This window comes from Drosophila subpulchrella, chromosome 2L (genome assembly GCF_014743375.2).
Source record: "Drosophila subpulchrella strain 33 F10 #4 breed RU33 chromosome 2L, RU_Dsub_v1.1 Primary Assembly, whole genome shotgun sequence".
Classification (NCBI taxonomy): Eukaryota; Metazoa; Arthropoda; class Insecta; order Diptera; family Drosophilidae; genus Drosophila; species Drosophila subpulchrella.
This window is the reverse complement of record NC_050610.1, coordinates 5,285,916-5,306,192: the sequence shown is the minus strand read 5'-3', so window position 1 is coordinate 5,306,192 and position 20,277 is coordinate 5,285,916. Positions and strand designations below refer to the sequence as shown.

The 20,277-nt window shown below is 36.4% G+C and overlaps 6 protein-coding genes across 11 annotated transcripts; 3 read left to right on the top strand and 3 right to left on the bottom strand.

Annotated features, from left to right (window-relative positions):
- Positions 1-711: 711 nt before the first annotated feature.
- Positions 712-3,685, top strand: LOC119546789 (nicalin). Its single transcript, XM_037853347.1, has 6 exons — positions 712-973; positions 1,328-1,406; positions 1,484-1,952; positions 2,452-2,634; positions 2,698-3,126; positions 3,191-3,685. Exons 1-6 carry the CDS (start codon positions 817-819, stop codon positions 3,554-3,556), a joined length of 1,683 nt encoding a protein of 560 aa, XP_037709275.1. The 5' UTR covers positions 712-816; the 3' UTR covers positions 3,557-3,685.
- Positions 3,686-3,759: 74 nt separating this feature from the next.
- LOC119546788 lies at positions 3,760-6,381 on the bottom strand. Of its 2 annotated transcripts, none has more exons than XM_037853345.1 (6): positions 6,175-6,381; positions 5,903-5,998; positions 5,778-5,850; positions 5,598-5,704; positions 5,415-5,541; positions 3,760-5,356 (listed from the first exon to the last, which is right to left on the bottom strand). In XM_037853345.1, the coding sequence occupies exons 1-6, from the start codon at positions 6,345-6,347 to the stop codon at positions 3,869-3,871; spliced, it is 2,064 nt and encodes a 687-aa protein (XP_037709273.1). In that variant the 5' UTR covers positions 6,348-6,381; the 3' UTR covers positions 3,760-3,868. The 2 variants fall into 2 exon arrangements, with proteins under 2 accessions (XP_037709273.1, XP_037709274.1); XM_037853346.1 differs by having other exon boundaries at positions 5,778-5,832.
- A 2,195-nt stretch (positions 6,382-8,576) lies between these two features.
- LOC119547576 (mitochondrial basic amino acids transporter) lies at positions 8,577-11,678 on the top strand. Of its 3 annotated transcripts, XM_037854477.1 has the most exons (5): positions 8,577-8,683; positions 8,955-9,066; positions 9,939-10,047; positions 10,118-10,579; positions 11,062-11,678. In XM_037854477.1, exons 2-5 carry the CDS (start codon positions 9,025-9,027, stop codon positions 11,646-11,648), a joined length of 1,200 nt encoding a protein of 399 aa, XP_037710405.1. In that variant the 5' UTR covers positions 8,577-8,683; positions 8,955-9,024; the 3' UTR covers positions 11,649-11,678. The 3 variants fall into 3 exon arrangements, with proteins under 3 accessions (XP_037710405.1, XP_037710406.1, XP_037710407.1); XM_037854478.1 differs by lacking the exons at positions 8,577-8,683; positions 8,955-9,066 and adding an exon at positions 9,844-9,875; XM_037854479.1 differs by lacking the exons at positions 8,577-8,683; positions 8,955-9,066 and having other exon boundaries at positions 10,096-10,579.
- Positions 11,679-11,772: 94 nt separating this feature from the next.
- On the bottom strand, positions 11,773-14,750 carry LOC119547575 (ribonucleoside-diphosphate reductase large subunit). The gene is made up of 4 exons (XM_037854476.1): positions 14,619-14,750; positions 14,479-14,567; positions 14,036-14,213; positions 11,773-13,973 (listed from the first exon to the last, which is right to left on the bottom strand). Exons 1-4 carry the CDS (start codon positions 14,668-14,670, stop codon positions 11,854-11,856), a joined length of 2,439 nt encoding a protein of 812 aa, XP_037710404.1. The 5' UTR covers positions 14,671-14,750; the 3' UTR covers positions 11,773-11,853.
- A 269-nt stretch (positions 14,751-15,019) lies between these two features.
- Positions 15,020-20,216, bottom strand: LOC119547882 (schwannomin-interacting protein 1 homolog). Of its 3 annotated transcripts, none has more exons than XM_037854920.1 (8): positions 20,114-20,216; positions 16,919-17,534; positions 16,411-16,861; positions 16,250-16,338; positions 16,116-16,182; positions 15,717-16,045; positions 15,384-15,652; positions 15,020-15,264 (listed from the first exon to the last, which is right to left on the bottom strand). In XM_037854920.1, exons 2-8 carry the CDS (start codon positions 17,519-17,521, stop codon positions 15,201-15,203), a joined length of 1,872 nt encoding a protein of 623 aa, XP_037710848.1. In that variant the 5' UTR covers positions 17,522-17,534; positions 20,114-20,216; the 3' UTR covers positions 15,020-15,200. The 3 variants fall into 3 exon arrangements, with proteins under 3 accessions (XP_037710848.1, XP_037710849.1, XP_037710847.1); XM_037854921.1 differs by lacking the exon at positions 20,114-20,216 and adding an exon at positions 18,101-18,116; XM_037854919.1 differs by lacking the exon at positions 20,114-20,216 and adding an exon at positions 18,022-18,154 and having other exon boundaries at positions 15,021-15,264.
- On the top strand, positions 18,530-20,086 carry LOC119547883 (protoheme IX farnesyltransferase, mitochondrial). Its single transcript, XM_037854922.1, has 4 exons — positions 18,530-18,723; positions 18,783-18,966; positions 19,029-19,715; positions 19,774-20,086. The coding sequence occupies exons 1-4, from the start codon at positions 18,652-18,654 to the stop codon at positions 20,007-20,009; spliced, it is 1,179 nt and encodes a 392-aa protein (XP_037710850.1). The 5' UTR covers positions 18,530-18,651; the 3' UTR covers positions 20,010-20,086.
- Positions 20,217-20,277: the final 61 nt, after the last annotated feature.

The window sequence follows — 20,277 nt, the reverse complement described above, 5'->3', positions numbered from 1 at the left end:
GAGAAAATGTGAAAAACTGAAAAATTTCAACTTTGTCGTCCAATTTCAAAGACATGAGAAATGGCTCAAGGTAGGTACTGTTTTTAGCGAAGCCGTCATGTATTGAGAGTGTGTTTCAGCGAAAATATTTAAAATAAGTCGGCCACATAACTCTACATGTGGCAAACATGTTATTTTTTATACCTAGCCATACCGTGAAACCTGTAGTTGATACTAAACAAGTTTGTACAGGACTTTTACTGAGAAAAAACTTAAATAATTAACAAGGTTAAAAGAACTAGAAATATACTTTCTAAAATTATTTTAATGTATATTATCCTGACTACAATGTTATGGAGTTTTCATAGCTTTTTGGTTAAATAAGGCAACAACTCAGGCTTTTAACGACTTAACGGACAAATGCCCAAAAATTCTGAAAATGGAGTTTGTAGAGAACAGCTGACAAGCAGCTGACCAAAATTAAACAATTTAGCAATGCAAATCAAGATGAAACAAACACTTTAGATAAGAGTTTAATAAGTGCAAGTGCATACAGTTTTTTCATTCCTTCCTTATTAAATTTAATGTTATTAACACAAAGGATACAAATTTTAAATGTTCCAAGCATTCTCACTGTTCCCGTGCGTTAAATAGCAAGTGTGTTTCAATTCCATCCTTCTGGTAAAGACGAAAATGACATGGTCCAATTACTACCATTTTTCAACCACCCTTAATATCGATAAAACAGCTGATACTTTTCCAAATTCTTTCTTATAATTAGTTAATTGCCCACATCGGCAGATTTATTAGAAAATAGTCCTCTTTAAAAGATAAAAGATGAATGAAGCTGACAGTCTTGCGGAAATTTTTAGAGGCGGCTTACCTCACTGCCTCATCATTGTTTTTTCTATGTTGTTAATATGCTCACCGGTAATGCCAAGCGAATTCGAGGTTATTTCCATGTCCAAATACGATCTAAATGGGCAACATTATGGTAAGTAAATAAAGGAAAAGATAAATATTAATTATGTAAGTTTGTTGTAAGGAATGCCTCGGACGTTTGTACCCAAATGTGGATTACATTTTCGGCGGTGCTTGTGACCTAAATGTTTATGAACGTTGACCAGGTCTTTTCTCTTTTATTTAATTAGTAACATTGAATCTCATTAAAATTAGCATTTGAAATTTTTGTTATATTTTTAAGGATCCAATTTTTTAAGCTCACCTTTGGACTATCCTTTGCAACTAATTATTATTCATATCCGGTATTTTTTGGAGCTGAAGAACTAACACATACATTAATGAGTTTATATTAATAATTCAACATTTACTTTCTTTATACTTAAAGGAAGCCGGGTAGCTGCAATATCCCTAGAAGCGAGATCTTTGTATTCTTGGAACACGTCTAGGCACTGTGTTCTCACACGGTAAGGACATATTTTAATCTATTTTCCCCATATAATAATAAAAAATAATATCTGCAAATAAAATCTATTACTTACAGGTTAACCGACTTGTCTATTCACGATTTTGACAAATTAAGGCAAAGTGCTGGAGGACTAGTCCTTATGTTGCCGTCGAACATCTTGGATCTGGATCTAGAAACCAAAGAACTTATAACTATTTTAGAGCAATCCATGCTGACACATACAGCTGCGGTGCCCATATACTTTGCACCGTACAATAAGGATTTGGAAAAGATCATCGATGACATCACCTATACGACCACGGATAACGCGGGTCAAAATCAAACGGCTCTGGGGCAATTGATTGTAACAGTTTCGGCCAACAGATACCATGTGAATGTTGGGGGCGGAAGTATTGTGGCCAATAAGAACAGCAAAGTTCCTATTATCCACGGTGAGCTGATTCCAAATCAGTTGGCCCTAAAACCCACAGAAGCAGTTGGCGATGTGCAGAAACTTCCAGTCATTTTGATAACCGCAAATCTAAAAACCTTTGGAATATATAATGTGAGTAATTTTGTGTTTTAGCACCTTAATTTCAAAATTAAATTGTAAAACAAGAAGTAGGAAAGTTTTTTAGTATCAAAAAAGCATTTATACTTTTCAATACGTCATCTTAAAAAATAAATAAAATGCTATTTATAAAAGAATCTCCTTAGTACTTCAAAAAGTTCTTCCTAATTTTTTTTTTATTACACCCTTTGACATTTTAATTTTAAAAATGGTACATTTATGTATAAAAAAACAAACCTTAAAAATATTTTACGACAACGAATTACACGTGGTAGTAACACTCTAACAGAATTCAAGAAATGCATGTGCTTTGTGCCTAAGAGATAAGAGCTCCCTATCTTAAAGTTTATGATCTTTATCTGAGTAGTTTCATGTTTCTACATAATTATTTAAAAGGTAACAACTGCTAATCTATAGGTGTAATCAAATATATCTAAAAACAAACTTAATTTTTTTTGTAATGCAAATTTTTGTTTCCCTTGAAATCATTTAGGATTATCCAGTGAATGCTGATGCTGCTGTTCTACTGGTGCTAATGGAACTGTTTAGCAAATTGCACTACACATCAAGTATGGCACCGAAGTATCGCCTCCGATTTTTGCTTTCGGACGCTGGCGTCCTACTAAACTTCCAGGGATCAAAGAAATGGCTCGAGGTTGATGATAATGCGCTACAGGTTTGAATAACTAAATAAAACGAGACATATACAGCTTTTAATTTAAATTTAATATTCTTCTAGAACGTTGAGTTTGTTCTCTGTTTGGACACCATAACCGAAAGTTTATCTTACACTGCAGACAATGCTTTGTACATGCATGTCTCTAAGCCACCCAAGGATAAGACTTCTATCAGTAATTTCTTCAAGCTCTTGAAGTCATCAGCTGAGAAGTATTCGAATGGACTAACAGTAGAGGGTGTGCATAAGAAGATCAACCTAGCTGACACCAAACTTGCATGGGAGCATGAGCGCTTCAGCATCAAGCGCTACCCTTCATTTACCCTGTCGTCCGTAAAGAGTCCGAGAAGCCCCATCCGGACTACAATATTCAAAAACGATGAGAGCAGCATTGTGGAACACACTCTGAACACGTCGCGAATTATAGCGGAAGCTCTGGCTAGCTTTATGTACAAAGTGGATCCGATTTCCAGCATCTTCGATGGGCAATTGGTAAGTTACATACTATTTTGATTGATGACCATTATGATTAACATATTTTCTTTCGATTTGGTAGACTGTTAAAGAAGAAAACATCTTGCCATACTTTGGAGTTAAATCCATACTGCATAATAACGACGTAAAGGATGCTTTCGAAAAATACCTTAACAATGTTAAAATCATTTACGATAAGCCTGATGGTAGAGATCCGGAATTTATGTTCTACAATGAGAACGATGTGAAACTGAATGTTTATAGAGTTAAGCCGGCGATCTTCGATCTCTTCCTAACCATTGTTATTGGCGTTTATCTATTGGCCGTATTCCTCGCTATACAATACTTTCCCCGGTTTTACGACGAGGTATCGAAGTTAACAAAAGAGGATCCCGTGGGACAACTCAATGGACACTCTTCTGAACGACTTAAAATGAAATCCCATTAGTAACAAAATGGTATTGAGTAATATAATATTTGCAAGTAGGAAAATTTAAGTCAAAATTATTTTTCAAAACTTTACTAATGATAATGGAACACTTGTTACTTTAAAGATAATAAATTCTATAAAACTGTAGAAGTCTGTCAAAGTTGATGTGGCAATCATAATTGACCCTGCGTATCTCCATGTTTGCAATTAAAATAATTTCCTTTTTAAATAAGTACATTTTTTTATTTTATTGCGTATAAATTTGGTTTTGGTGTAATAATATTACAGTAATATAAATATGTTTGTTTAGCGCATAATTAATTTAACTCATTAGCACGAGCCGTTGTTGAAACTAGAACTAGCTGAATTATGAGCTCGACTTGGTTTAGGCAATGGGTTCCAATCCAAGTTTGATGAAGTAGGAGACGACTCCCTGAACTGGCCCTTGAATTTGCTTATCTTGCTTATAAACAAATTATTTTGGGACGGTAATTCATTGGTATCCGCGGTACTAACAGAAATATTGGTAGACGTCACTTCCTTGGAAGATCTATTATTAACGTTATTTAACTCATTGGGATAGTTGTATCTATTTTCCGCATAGGAGGGTGTTAAATAAACTTTTGTGCCCTTGGCTGCACTTTCACTTAAGATCTTCTGATTTCGGCTTATAGATTCTAGCACTTCCTTAATGGACTTCTTCTTCCTCATCCGCGGTGTTGGTGTAGCATTTGATTCCCGTTCAGCTGAGATTGAAGACCGGAAGCGATCGTTTCTAAACCTTTCACCAATTCTTAAATCACTTTCCAGATCAAACTCTTCTCTTATTTGTAAAACGTCGGTAGTTTCAGCTGGGTGTGGTTGAACTACATTTGAAACAAGGTGGTTTTCATCAATCCTTGATTTTGCACCGTTTACATTTGGTATTTCTTCCACATTTCTTTTTGGAAGACTGATAGGACCACTGGAACTAATGTTCTCTTCAAAGATCTGAGAAATTTGCTTAACCGTGCCAAATGAATTCGTTTTTCTATCTTCTACGTAGGGGCCATCACTTGGCTCCAGATCTGTGCTCGCATTTTCAGAATCATTGGGTAGTTTGACATTATTGTGGGCTATAGACTGTTGTGTTTTGGAAGTGGTTGGGCTAATAGAGTCTTTAGAATCTACCAAAGTGACTGATAGCTTTAAAATTTCTGCATTATTTGGAATATCTGCCTCATTTGAAATGTCCTTAATAACTAAGGGCTCCTCTCTGATAGAAACAGGTATGGTGCCGTTTTGCTTTTTGTTGACTTTCTTATCATCGAGTTGAATGCCAAAATCGTTATTTGGTTTTTGTTCGGAGCATACTGTTATGTGTTCAGAGGATTGGTTAATATGAATGCTGGCAACACATTCAGGTGCTTTGGAAGTGCTGGGTTTGATTTGGCTATCATTGTTAGAGAAAGTGACCTTTTGCCCCTCAGTGGATGTGCACGGTATTTTAGGTTCATTGGACTGGATTATGTGTACTGTGCCATTGCATTCTGGTTTTGGGGAAGTGCGGTTATTAATTTTGGTTTTAGGGTCAAGGGTAGTGACCTTTTCCTTTTCAATGATCGTGATTATTCCATTGGATTGCTTTATATCAATGCTTTGTGGTGCTTTGGACGTGCTGGGGTTAAGATCGCTATCGGAGATCGTTGCAGGTTGATTTGCTTTCGGTAGTTCCTCTCGAACTTCTTGTTTTATTAAAGATTCTTTTCTGTTGTTAACAAACTCGTCAATTTCAGAGGCAAGAGACTCGATGTCTTTGGTAGCTAGGTAGTCCTGGACCTACGAGTGAGTTTAAGGTTAAATATAAGTAAGTCTTGAGGAAATATAATTGTATTACCACTAATTTTGGCGGCGGCGGAGCTCTCCTCTTCTTCCGATATCTTCTACTACTCATCGGGGAGCTAGGACACGAATCCGGTTGCGATTCGAAAGGATTTGAGCTTGCAAGACTAGATTGGGATAGCCTACAAATAACATTCGTTAGATTTTTTCATAGGGATTTATGAATGTTTGGATGTACCTTAGGTTTTGGTTATGTGGACTTGGCGAGGAATATCCAGAAAACTGCGTTGTGCTTCTGTACCGATCATTGCGATTAAAGAAAGTCACATTGGAGATTGTATCAGACTAAATTTAACAAGAATATTAATCATTAAAGCTTTTATTTTCTGTAATTACGTATTCAGATATTAATATTTACCTCTCTTCTAGTACCGATATCTTGAAGGGATGTGTGACGGTCACCTCGAAACACCCTAGAATTCAAATAGGAACTATATGAGTGTTTATAAACTGCGCTTAAATGCGGGTCGTAGTGTTACACACTTATCATTTAAATCTCGTCTTAGGGTCGGCGGGCTCTCTGATGTTTTATTTATTCCTAGTGTTGAAGACTTCTTTTTACGAAAAGAATATGATTTCCTAAAACAGATAAGTAAAATACAAATAAATTTATTTTCTTTTCTTAAAAATAAGATTTTATTTTAAAGAAATGAGTAAATTGTCTATAAACCCATCTCAAGCGTACAAAATTGTGACATAGGATAAGTTATTTTTACATTTTACTGATCGAGATATATAAAATAAAATGAACTCACCACAACTCTTGCAAGTTTCCGATAGACAAACTATGCCTGCCATTTTCGTTCTTCTTTTTGCTAAACCCCCAAAATCGAAGGCGCTTGTGGTTATCATCTTCGTAGAAGGGATTTAAATGTTCCGGGTAGTTGTAAATTGATATGTGACTAGTATTTCGCTTATTCCAACTCATTGTTGATCAGTATTTATGCCCGCGTTAAATAAATCTGAAAGAAATAATTACATATTAGGAAGAAAATAAGAAATAAGGTTTTAATCAAGTGTCCCGACTCCAAAATAAGGTGCCTATATATCAACTCTAAGGCTATAATGGTCAAGTTCACATACACATGACTTTAGAGGATTCCAAAGCTTTTCTCTGGTTGTTTTATAAGTTTGCCCGAATACCATATACCCTTGATCTCAGTGATTATCGAGTATAAATATAATCACCGGTATGACGACATTACTATACATATGGATGGGTGCAGTACGTTTCTATCTACAAACCGGGTTTGGTGGCCTTCGAAAAGTGTTATATGAACTATAAAGTATAAGTATATTTTGTCAATCAATCTGTTAGATGACCATTATATATGAAATATTTATTAAATTAGCACTGTTCTGAAATATCAACCGATAGGATCTTATAACTCAAACAAGTATACGTTAGGCACACTCTAAAAATTCGCCTTAACTTCCCCAGAATTGATTTCGATTACGTATTTCCGTAACCATGCTCTTATCGGATAATTATCTGATATAATTATACAATTACTGCGGACTTTCTTTCGGTTTCGCAATGCAATTTCAAATTCACCGCGGATGACGGATTAATTATGTGACGATACATTTTTTAATTTAGACTATGATTGAACCGAGGCTATATAATATGCACTTTACACAAAACAATCTATTCTTTTTAATTAAAACAAAATATTGTTTCATGAGTAATAACACTCAGTGACTGAATTTCAGTCTACATTTTTTCTTAGCACAGAAGAAATAACATATTTAAATGATAGTTTTAATGTTGTTATAAAAAGTTGCTCCATTAATATTATCTTTCTGTTAAATAAATAATAACTTCATATCAAATACTGGGAATTCCGAATGATTTTGGTTTCGATCGGTTCAGTTTGGTTCAGTTGGGCATCCCTGGAAATTTTTCAGATACGCGGCTAAACAAATGAGTTAGAGATCGGCGCGTGCTGAACACGATCGGATGGAATGACCACATATGCACACATCACATCGAAATCTTTAACATAAATATTATGATAGCTCACTATAGACACTTTCAGTAGTATTTTTGGTTAATCTAGAATCATATGATCGAGCGCACTGAACTTTGGGTCGATTTCTGCGGGTCTTATATTTATTTAGTTCTATCAACCTTTAAACAAGGGATTAAATTGTTTTAGATACTTTAGAGCTTTCTGCTTTCGCCAATTTTTACAGGTACAAAATGCTCACGCACGAAGTTTTATTATGACACACGCGCACGTCACTAATGTGAGATCATTTAGATTATTTTAAACACAAACAAATAGACACTTTTCAATCTACACACATTTTTGTGTACATGCACATATATCAGGGGTAAAAACATTAGCGTTATATAAAGAATTTTCACATTCGGCTATCACTTTTGTATCCATTTACAGATTAACTATCGCATATAAGCTTTGGGTACACATAAGTACAAATGTAGATAAAAATATACACAGGTATGGCCAAGGAAAAGTAATGTGTTCCAGGTGACCTCAAATATTTAACGGCAAGCTTTTCGCGATACTCACCCACCGAGTTGTACTTTAAGACTAAATGAACGTGATGAACTTTATATACATAGATAGAAAGCTTTGAAATGTTTCGAGGGCTTTTTAAAAGTTATAGTATGGTTGCACATGAACAAATACAGAAGCGAATGAATGTGATGATTCTATTATGATCGCTGAAGTCGTTGAAGGAAAAAAGAACCTATGAGAATAATGGCACTTCGTCTAGAAATTTAAACTTAAGAGGGGATCGTGTCGCTCCAATCGAATTGTTCTCAAAAGAAAAATAATTAAAAATTATCAGCAAAAAAAAGTAAATATGAGTAAATTATTTTTTGCTGTAAAACTTAAAAAGGTGTGTTCAAGTTTTTTTATTATATCCATTATGTTTATGTATTTTTTAGGTAGACGTTGCTAGGACGGAAGTGGAGAAATATTTTACAGACAATAATTGTGATTTAAATTAGAAAACTTAAAATAAAAATTATAATAAATATTATTAATAATAATTTGTTACAGTTATAATTTAATAAAAAAAACTTACTGTATTCTGCAGCTTTTATTGTAAAATGAACAAAATTTATTATTGATCAATTAATTGATTAACTCAAAAGGGGGTTCAAATGTAAGGTAAGTATCTGTTGAAAACAAAGTCGGCTTTTTCCTTTAATGCATACAAATTTATTGACAAAATTATTTATTTTTTGTAACATAATATGGGAAGAAATGCATGTTTTTCACCCTTTTGGTAAGTAATAAGGTCATTGAACAAATGTACGCTAAATTGAATGGAATTAAGGTTTGTGTATTGAGATCTATCTTCATATATGGTATGGAATGCATCCACACCTTTCATTTTAAGGTTGAACAGATTAACTTCATTAACAACAACGTTACAAAATCTTTGTTTTGGTGAGAAGGCGGACTCTTTATTAATTGAAACACAAAATAAAGACAGTCGTAAAATAATTATAATTTTATTAAAATGACTTTTATAAATATTTATTCCCTTTTTTCAGCATAACAAACACTGGTGGCTCAAAATTTATGTCGGTCCTGTGTAATATGTGAAAACACACAAACTGCAAGATGCATCCAATATCACTTATATTTCGTGTTAGCAATGGAAAGGTAAACAAATTTTAATTGCTGTGTGCATTTCAATGTGTTTATGCTTAACTTTAATTTTTTATTTTCTATAAATATTTCTTTGTTTTTAAAAGAGCTTTATTTACAGATTTTTTGGAAAAATATATATTTAAAAACGTTTCCTTCTCTCGGTTAAGAGAGACTTCCTCGAATAAAATATACTCTTGCTCTTGTCGAGTCCAAGAAATATACAATTTTTAAAGATATTTTTATTTATAAATATAAAGAAAAGAATATTTATTATAATGTTTTGAAAAATATTAAAAATTTATATATTCATAATTTAGCCAATACACGTTTACTTAATTTACAAAGTCGTTGATGCCCAAAGCGATTAGATGTCTGAGAGGTCACAATGACATTTTATTTTTAATCTATAACACAAAGAACGCGACAACTGTGAAAATGTCCAAGCTCAGCTTTATTACATAATATAGAATACAAATTGATTATATATAATACACAAACCTAAAAGTATCGACTATGGAATACCCAAAAGCTAACTATTAAACGTAAGATTGGCGAACCAAAATCAGGATGTCGTACATTTGTTATCTTTTAATAAACGTACATAACACAAAACCTTAGTCCAATGAATTAAATGTAAAACAAATTTATAGTAGGTGGTGTTTCTTAGTCGTAATATCAGCGCCCACCTTTGGTTTGAATTGAATGTTTTGAATTAAAGCATTTAAAACGCGTTATCAGTTCCTCTAACCTCCGCCAATGAAAAAATCATTTCGACAAGTGAAACATTTGTTAAAGACACACGCGACAAATTATTTCACCGAGTAATAGTAAAGTATTTGCCATTTTTACTGCCTAATTTAATTGTTTTTAATTTCATTTTTTAGGATCCATCTTCCTACAGAGGTTCAGAGACCGGGGATATACTTTTGAAGGCTACCTCTGAGACTTTATCGCCGAAAATGGTTGTGGATTTTGTCGCCGGGCTGATCGGAGGTAAGCCTGCTTGAAAATATGTACCATATATCTGGCACATTATATCAGATAATTTGTTTTCGAACTCCAGGTGCTGCTGGGGTTCTGGTTGGCCACCCCTTCGATACCGTGAAAGTCCATTTGCAAACCGATGATCCTCGTAACCCCAAATACAAAGGCACATTCCACTGCTTTCGGACGATACTGCAAAGAGACAGCTTCAGAGGACTATATCGAGGAATTAGCAGCCCCATGGGTGGAATTGGATTGGTGAACGCAATCGTTTTCGGGGTGTACGGAAATGTTCAGCGATTGTCCAGCGACCCCAACTCGCTGACGTCACACTTTTACGCGGGCTCTATCGCTGGTATAGCCCAAGGTTTCGTCTGTGCACCCATGGAGCTGGCCAAAACGAGACTCCAGTTGTCGTCGCAGATTGACAGCGGAATAAAATTTACTGGACCCATTCACTGCCTAAAACACATTCTGAAAACCGAGGGTATTAGAGGAACTTTTAAGGGGCTAACTGCCACGATTCTAAGAGATATTCCAGGTAAGTTTTATTACTTTTTACTTTTAATATATGAAATATAGTGTCATATAGATCTAAAGAGATTTTCACTACATTGTCGTTTAAAATATATTTTAGCAAGCTTTAAAAAGGTTTTTAAAATTTTAACGATCCACAGGGAAATCCGATAAACTTTATTTTGTATAAATACTATAACTGACTGAATGAACAACATATATTTAAGGATATACTAAAAGTTATTTAATATAATGAGTCTCCTCGACGTAGCAAATTTAGAATATATTTCAAAACGACAATGATGCACAGAAATCTCCCTTAACTTATATTTTATATTAAAAACTTAATTAAAAGACGAAAAGAAATATAAGATTGTATTCGAATTTGCACCGTCTTGAATGGATCTGTATATTACTTTAAATTTATAAATGTTTAGAATAGAAATAGGAGAAAAGTCAAAGCCCTTATTCTAATAATGCTTACCTCTAATTTCTTTCATTGACAAGGCTTTGCCAGCTACTTTGTTTCCTTCGAGTATCTCATGCGCCAAGTGGAAACTCCGAGTATTCCGTACACTCTAATGGCCGGAGGATGTGCGGGGATGTCTTCCTGGTTGGCCTGCTATCCCATCGACGTGGTCAAAACCCACATGCAGGCTGATGCCCTGGGCTCGCAGGCCAAATATAATGGATTCATCGACTGTGCAATAAAAGGCTTTAAAAACGAGGGCCCACAATTTTTTTTCCGCGGCTTAAACTCGACTTTGATCAGAGCATTTCCGATGAACGCCGCCTGCTTCTTTGTGGTGTCCTGGATACTGGACTTTTTCAATGCCAAGACTGGCGTGGATTCCGTAATGCACGCTGATCAGACACTAACCCTTGTGAACTTGGACAATAGGACTCAAGCGGATTTGGAGACGACGTCGCCAACGGTGGAGGAAGTTGTGCGGAAAATAATAACGGAAAATGCCATAGCTCATCAGTATGTGTCCAAGCCTCAGGACGTCGTTCACAACCAGTTTGCAAGTAGCACAATTAACCTTTCCAAAGAATCAAAATCCCGTTTAGCATCCGATTGTAATTTAAAATAAATAAAATTTGTTAGTGCTTACCTTTATAAATGATCTTACTTGTGAAGTGCTCAACGGGTTGACCAAAGACAATATTATTTAGGAAAGTATTTGTGATTTCTAAATCATAGCTAAAAGTTCCTCATTAGCGATCCATAATTTATGTTTATTTCAAAGTTGTGATTACATAATACAATTAAATAAATTTTAAACTAGGTGCATGCTCTTAGGAGCCGCAGGACATGCAAGCGTCCTTATTTTCAAGAGAACAAACCATATCGGCCATTTTTCGTTCTCTGTCCGATTCGAATTTTTGGGGGCTATCCTCTGAAGTGCCATTTTGGCCATTTACCTTTAACGCGCCCTGATTCTTGTCTACGGTGAACTGAATAGCGTTGGCAGCTGGCTTTGTGCGCAGGTAATACATTCCAGTTTTTAGACCAGCTTTCCAGGAATAAAAGTGTATGGAGGTAAGTTTTCCGTAGTTTGGCTCTGCCACATGAATATTGAACGACTGACTCTGATCTATAAACGCCCCTCGATCTGCGGCCATCTTAATAGTGGACTTTACTGAGATTTCCCACACAGTTTTGTACAGATCGCGAACCTTCTGTGGGATGGCCTCAATATTTTGGATTGAGCCCCTGCTGGAAATGATTTGGTTCTTCATATCGTCGTCCCACAAGTCCAGCTCCGTTAGGTCCCTTAACAAATGATGGTTAACCACTTGGAATTCCCCAGACAGAACTCGCCTGGTGTAAATATTCGTTGTGTAAGGCTCGAATGATTCGTTGTTGCCCATAATTTGAGCAGTAGACGCAGTGGGCATTGGAGCAACCAACAGGGAGTTCCGAACACCGTGCTTCTTGATGGACTCCTTCAGTTTCTGCCAGTCCCAAAGGTTCGTTGGCTCTTTGTCCCACATGTCGTACTGCAGAATTCCTTTGCTCACGGGGCTTCCCTCGTAAGTTTCATATGGACCTTCGATCTGGGCCAGTTCACAACTGGCTTCCAAGGCACCATAGTAGATAGTTTCGAATATCTGCTGATTCAAGAGGCCGGCTTCATCACTTTCATAGGGGAACCGCATGAGAATCAAGGCGTCAGCAAATCCCTGGACACCGATGCCTATGGGACGATGCCTCAAATTGGATTTCTTGGCCTCTGGCAGGGGGTAGAAGTTAATATCGATTATCTTGTTAAGATTCTTGGTTACCGTCTTGGTAACTTCCTTAAGTTTCTTGAAATCGTATGTCTTCTCGGGAGTGACAAACATGTTGAGGGCGATGGATGCCAAGTTGCAGACTGCAATCTCATCCGGAGCGGAGTACTCTACGATTTCTGTGCACAAATTGCTGCACTTGATGGTGCCGACATTCTGCTGGTTGCTCTTCCTGTTGCAGGCATCCTTAAACAACATGTAGGGGTTTCCAGTTTCGACCTGTGCTTCAATAATGGCAAACCACAAGGACTGGGCCTTAACCGTTCGGTTGGCACGACCCTCTTGCTCATATTTCTCATACAACTTTTCGAATTCATCGCCCCACACATCGTGAAGTCCAGGGCATTTATGTGGGCACATTAGCGACCAATCTCCATTGGCCTCGACGCGTTTCATAAAGAGATCGGGTATCCACAGGGCGTAAAACAGATCGCGGGCCCGATTCTCCTCCTTGCCGGTGTTTTTCTTAAGTTCCAGGAACTCAAAGACATCCGAGTGCCAGGGCTCCAGGTAAATGGCAAAGGCACCAGGACGTTTGCCGCCTCCTTGATCCACATAGCGCGCCACATTGTTGAAGACCCTCAACATGGGAACCAAGCCATTGGATGTGCCATTCGTTCCGCAAATCGAGGTGCCCTTTGCCCGAATGCAGTGGACGTTAAGTCCAATGCCGCCGGCCGATTTCGAGATCAAGGCGCACTGTTCCACGGACTTAAAAATGCCCTCGATAGAGTCGGCCGTCATGGTCAAGAGGAAGCAAGACGACAGCTGCGGGCGATTTGTGGCAGCGGCAAATAGTGTTGGCGACGCATGAGTGAAGTATCGCTCCGACAAGAGATTATAAGTTTCCACGGCCGCATCTATGTCCTCCCCATGGATTCCGATTGCCACGCGCATCAACATATGTTGCGGACGCTCTACAATTTTTCCGTTTCTCTTCAGCAGATACGAACGTTCTAGGGTCTTAAACCCGAAGTAGTTATACCCAAAGTCGCGGTCGTAGATTATAGAAGAGTTCAAGCGAGTGGCGTTGTTTTTCACCACATTGTAGTGGAATTCCGATACTAAGGGCACTTTCTGATTCGTTTCCTTATTCACATGATTGTACAGATCATCGAAGACATCTGATTAAAACATTCGTTTAATTATTCAGTCTTAAATATTACTAGGGGCGCAGTTAACTTACCAGAAAAAACCTTCTTTGTTTCCTTGTGCAAGTTGGAGACTGCGATGCGAGCAGCCAAAATTGCATAGTCGGCGTGATTACAAGTTAATCCAGCTGCGATTTCTGCAGCCAAGTTGTCCAGTTCCTGGGTAGTGACGCCGCAATACAGACCATTGATGACTTGCAAGGTAATGGAGACCTATAATGGAAATGCATACTTTAGCTTTGGAAAGTTTCGACATCTTGTTGCTAGCTGGCTTTCTTAAAACATGTAGATTATTAATGCTTTTTCAATTATAGACTTATAATTCAATTCCTATAAGTACTTCGCATTTGAAGGTGTCTCACATGGGCTCGTCACCCAAAGCGTTTACCGGTTCTATTGCAGTTTTAAAATCTCGTTTAACAAATTAATGAAACCTATAAGACCTTCGTACATATTTACAAAAAATAATTATACTTACAGGATCAACAAAATCCATGTTCAAGTTATAGCAAAGCTTTTGGATTCTTGAGGTTATTTTGTCAAAATGTACTTCCTCCTGCCTGCCATCTGAAACAAATATATTAAGAACAGTTACAACTATACTAGAAGCTAACTTACCTCTTTTAATGACATATAACTTGGATGTTTTCATAGATTTATTCTTCAACATGTTGATTGCTAAGTTTCACAAGAGGCGGAAAATTGCTTGTTGCAAACACAAAAAGGCGCCAATTTAATGTCAGATTTAGTGTTACCGTTCGACAAGATCACCAAATGCTTCAGATCTTGAGCATATTTTTGAAACGATCGAGAATAATTGTTATTCCACTTTGTTCCGCTTGATAAAATTAATATTTTTATTTAATTTCTTAATATATAGAGTATTTATACAAAATTTGTAGCAAATCAAATCATTTCATATGCGAAAATATATTAAAATTATTTCAATTCCGATGAATGTTCAAAATTCGTAGTAGCCCAACTGAACAAACACGATTAATTCTTTTTTGGTAATAATATAAATAATTTGTTTTTGCTTTTATTTATATAGTATTAAATGATTACATAAATATAACAGTGTTTAAAGAACATTTTTTGAGTATGTGTTTTATAAACGGTCTCGGTAGATTGTTATCAATTATACAAGTGATTATAATATTTTTAAGCAAATTTTTAATAAAACTTGCAATTTTAGAGCGATTAATTAAGAAGGCCGTGTCTAACTATTTTATTGACTTGATGTCCAGATTGCTGTTGAAAAACACTGGAAAGAAAGAAAATTTTTAAAACTGTTAGCTTTAAAAAAGAAGCATGTATTTTCTATTTCAAAGTGATGACTAAATATATATCCCTCTTTAAAATTAGGGTTTTTCTACTACTTACAAAAAGTTATTTATTTTTTCGAGATCGTGTAATATATCATCTTGGTCCGAATTAAGATCGTCTCGTTCCTTAAGGCTTTCTAGTAGAGTGACATTTAGGTTTTCAATATATTTCTGAAGATTATTGACCAATAACTGTAGAATCGGAACGTGAATTCCAGTGAGCAATTGTCTTGATATCCACCGATGATTTGAATCCATTTTTATTCCAACATCATACAGCATTGTACGAATTACTTCCACAATTGGTGTTACACCATGCTTCTTTGCCTAAAAGAAAATAAATGAATGAATAAAGTATTTCAAATGAATAAAGAATATTTCAGAAATATACCTTAACTTTCATTTGGGCTATTTCTTTCGATTGAGCTAGGGCTATTCTAACCTCTATTTGGAGCTTTGATTGATTTGCAAAGAAGAACAAGTTTTCTGTTGATGGAAAATCCTGTTTTTCAATAATGTTACCATTGACCAATTGATTAATGGTTTTTTCTTGGTTAATTTGGTTTCTTTGAAAGATTTTATCGTTTTCAAATTCCTTATTGCGTTTTGTTTCACAGAAATCAGATTGCTTGCGAGGTGCTCCACTTGATAACTTGGGACATGTTTCAGAATCGGAACTTTCATTGTCGGAACCGGTAAGAAATTCCTCTTTTTTTATGTCTGGAAACGAAATTAAGATCAATAATAATATTAATATTGGCAAAAAGATGGCTGCGTTGCACAAACCTACCATTATTTAAAGGATCTTTATCTCCTATCGCCAATCTTTTACGTATTTCGTCTCGATTAAAGCGGCGCTGTAGCAACAAAAATGTAAATGCGTCAATTTTTAATATTTGTTATTCTTATGCTTATAAGAATTACCTTTTTTTCTATTTGCTTAACCTTTTTAAAATGATTTTGTAATGTTTCCACGTCCATATCATTAGCTACTTTGTATGCATCAAATTGTTCTGTATACATAAAAAACAGGTTAGAAACAAAATTCTGAATGAAAAAATAATAAATAAATTTTATCAAATTACCTAAAACCATTGTAGCAGATGGATCTTTGGAATATTTTGTGGGATTTTCCAAGTATTGTGACCAGCATGATTGATTTAAATACCTTCGGTTCGTCACCTTTTTATTGTCTTCCTCGATATGTTGCTGGCTCTGACCGATTTCTAAATTGCTCAAATTCGGTATTTCACCCTGATTGATATTTCGAAAATCATTTTTGTTTTTCTCCGAAACCGACGAACAACTTTCAGAATCACAAGTTATATATTTTCGTTGGGCACATGTTTTGTAGTCGAAGGTGTCTGGTGGTAGCTGTCGTTCATCATGTGATGGTTTTTTGGGCTTAGTCTTTATCAACTCATGCCCATATGGAGTGTTTTTCTTTTTATTTTTGCGAATGCTATTTCCAGACAATCGCGTCGAGACTGTATGCTTTAAAGCTTCTGTACCATTTGATAGTTCTGCATCGCATACCTGTAAATAAAAATTTATTTGTGGCACATGTCGATTTTGGATTTTTGATTAATTTACCTTTGTCAAATTTGATCCCTGTAACCCATTTGGTGTTTTCTTGTTTTTATATCCAGTGATAAGGAGTTCGAATTCCCGCTCCACTTCGCCACCAAAATCTCCAACTATATCAATTGGACTTTGTCCTTGCAGCTGGCCCTCATATTTAGAATTAATTGTACATGACCAGGGAGAAAATTCATTTGCATAGTTCTGACTAAGGTTATAAATAAGGTCAGGCTTATTTAATGTTCGCATTGAGTTTTCTGAGTTCCCACTATAATTCTTATTTACAATGTCCGGTATATTGGGGGATGATGATCTGTTTTTAGTTTCCTCAAATGAACTTGTGTTTCCATTGTCAAAAGCAATCTTGCCGCAGTTACTCAAAGTGAAATCTTGGGTATTTTCAAACGTTTTTGGAGCTGATTTGTCGACAGCCTTATTTTGGAACGGGTTTTGGTCATCCTCTCTGTCACTATCCGTTAAATCACTTTCATTACATTCCATGTCAGAGTACTGAATGTAGTCATCAGAAAGAGTATGGGCAAATTTTTGAAATCCAGGATAGTTGGGGTTGGTAATTCCCTTTGTAATATAAATATCCATTCTTGAGCTGGGCATTTGAGTAAGTTACCTAGAAAGAACAAATACAGTCAGTAAACGTAAATATTTCTATAATATAACTATAAAATTATATGTAGGGAAATTTATTAAATGTATGTACATGATGTAGATTATATATAACTTATAATCGTTTGACTACACATACATTTTTCATATAATATTTGTTTTTCTTTTTAGTTATGTCTTGTAAAAAAGACGTTGCTACCGCACTGCTCTTTTATTACACCTCTTTTGGCATTCATTCATATGTACATATTTGTAGAAACTTTAAAACGAAACCACAGGTTATTGTAAGTCATGGGCTGTCGAAAAATCTTAATATTATCTTTTCTACAGATACATTATTTATTTAATTATGTTTACACTTAAAATTAAATAAATTAAGCAGAGCCCGAAAAATGTTGGTATAGGTAGAGTTTTTAATTTCAAATTGTTCAAAAATGTTTATACTTTCCGTTATTTATAAAATATGTTCTTAGCATGTTCGAATTACTTACTTTTTATCTTTTTACTATAAAATATGTATTTTATGGAGAACAACAGGCAATTTCAATTATTGAATCGATGAAGACTTACAAGGACTTAGGCCTTCCTACATTCAGATGTAAAAATTACTCCCACACACAGAGGCCTAATTACATGTTTAGCGCATGCGTGGATAGCAAGACCCTTGTCCATAGTGTTTATAATAACACCAATTTTGTTTGAGAATTTATTTATCAAATGTGATTTTACAAAATACTAAAACTTTACGTTGAAATCAAGAAATATAAATGAAAAAGTCTTAAAAGTGTACACTGTACTTATGTATAAATAATTTATGTTTCTAATATGAACCGAAAAAACAATTACCATGTCAGTACAAGAGGAAATTGGAAATGTCATCTAATAAAATTGTTTACTTATTTTATTTTCACTCCATCCCAACAATAGATTTCAAAAAGTGTACAAGTACGAATACCTCTTTTAATTTTTTCGCACTTGGCATTTTCTTTTCCTTAAAATATGGTAACACTAAGCACAATGTGATTTTAAAAAACCATAATATTGATGTATAAAAATAGTAGGAACTAAAACACGACTAGAAAAATGGAATAACCGTAGGCCTTACTTATTAAAGAATAATAATGATATTATTCAAAGGAATTCGAAGGGTGCAAACCCAGCTAAAAACGCCGGTTGACTTGGTGCTGATTCGGGTGAGGTTCTTGGCCATTACGCAATATCTAACAAACTATATCATTCACAATTATTCTAGTACTCCACTGCTGCAACCATTTCATCCCAAGATGACAGAGGTGTCAATCCATTGCCGCCAGTTTCGCAATCGGGAAAGGTGCAGCATTTACCCGAAAGTCAAGTTTCTTGGATGCCCAGTCCGTACACCCTCCCCGGGAAAACCTTCAGTCAATACAAGAAGCTGGCCAAATTCCGGCTGACATGTAAGTGAGATGGATTGCGATTTATAGGGTATCGAAATAACGTTTATCCGTTTCTGTTCTAGCTCTGGTGGTCATTACAACTATGGGAGGCTACGCCATGGCTCCGGCTGCCTTCGATCCCACCACGTTTGTGATGTGCTCTTTGGGCACAGGGCTCGTTTCGGCTGCGGCGAATGCCATTAACCAGTATCACGAAGTTCCTTTCGATTCGCAGATGTCGAGGACGAAGAACCGGGTGCTTGTCACAGGACAAATGACTCCTCTGCATGCAGTCACCTTCGCCGCCGTGTCGGCAACTGCTGGGCTGAGCATGCTGTATTTCGGTGCCAATGGATTGACGGCGGCGCTGGGAGCGGGAAACCTCTTCCTCTATACGACGATATACACGCCCATGAAGCGAGTCAGCATACTTAACACCTGGGTGGGCTCGATAGTAGGAGCCATTCCCCCTCTGATGGGCTGGGCAGGATGTGCCGGCACCCTAGACGCAGGAGCCATGATCCTGGCCGGAGTCCTGTACGCCTGGCAGTTTCCTCACTTCAACGCCCTGTCGTGGAATCTTCGACCTGACTACTCCCGAGCCGGCTATCGGATGATGGCCGTTACCAATCCGGGACTGTGTCGCCGCACCGCCTTGCGATATTCTGTGGCCATTGTCGGTCTTTCGGCGATGGCACCGGTCCTGGACGTCACAAACTACTGGTTTGCTTTGGAAACACTACCTCTGAACGCGTACTTCGCATACCTCGGTAAATATCTTCCTTTACCCTGCACCCTGGCAGTATGTCTAATATTTTCTGTTTGCAGCGTATAAGTTCTATGAAAAGTCGGACAGTGGGAGTTCGCGGAAGCTATTCCGATTTTCACTAATACACCTGCCTGCCCTGATGTTGCTGTTTCTGGCCAACAAAAAGGAATGGTATTTCAGCAAACCGGCCGGAGAGGAGAAAAAGAAGGATTCCACCTACATCGCACTAAAGCAGTCTGCTAGCAGTCTTGGAAATGTCCTGCCCGTCGCCGTGGCCGAAGGACCTAGACAGTAACATTAACATTCATACTAAAAATGTTAAGTGTCGTTACACAAATATACTTAGTGTTCTGCAACTTGTAAAAACAAATAGTCATTTAATATTAAGGAAAATCGTACCTCTGTGGGGAAAATGTTTCTTGCTTCAAAGAATAAATGACACCACGTCCTTGATAAATATTTGTGTAAATAATGGAGGTACTGCGTGTCAAACTAGGCAATTTATAAACGTTAGGATTGGATTCTTCAGATTGGATAGGGAAATATTTAAATTGTCAAAATCA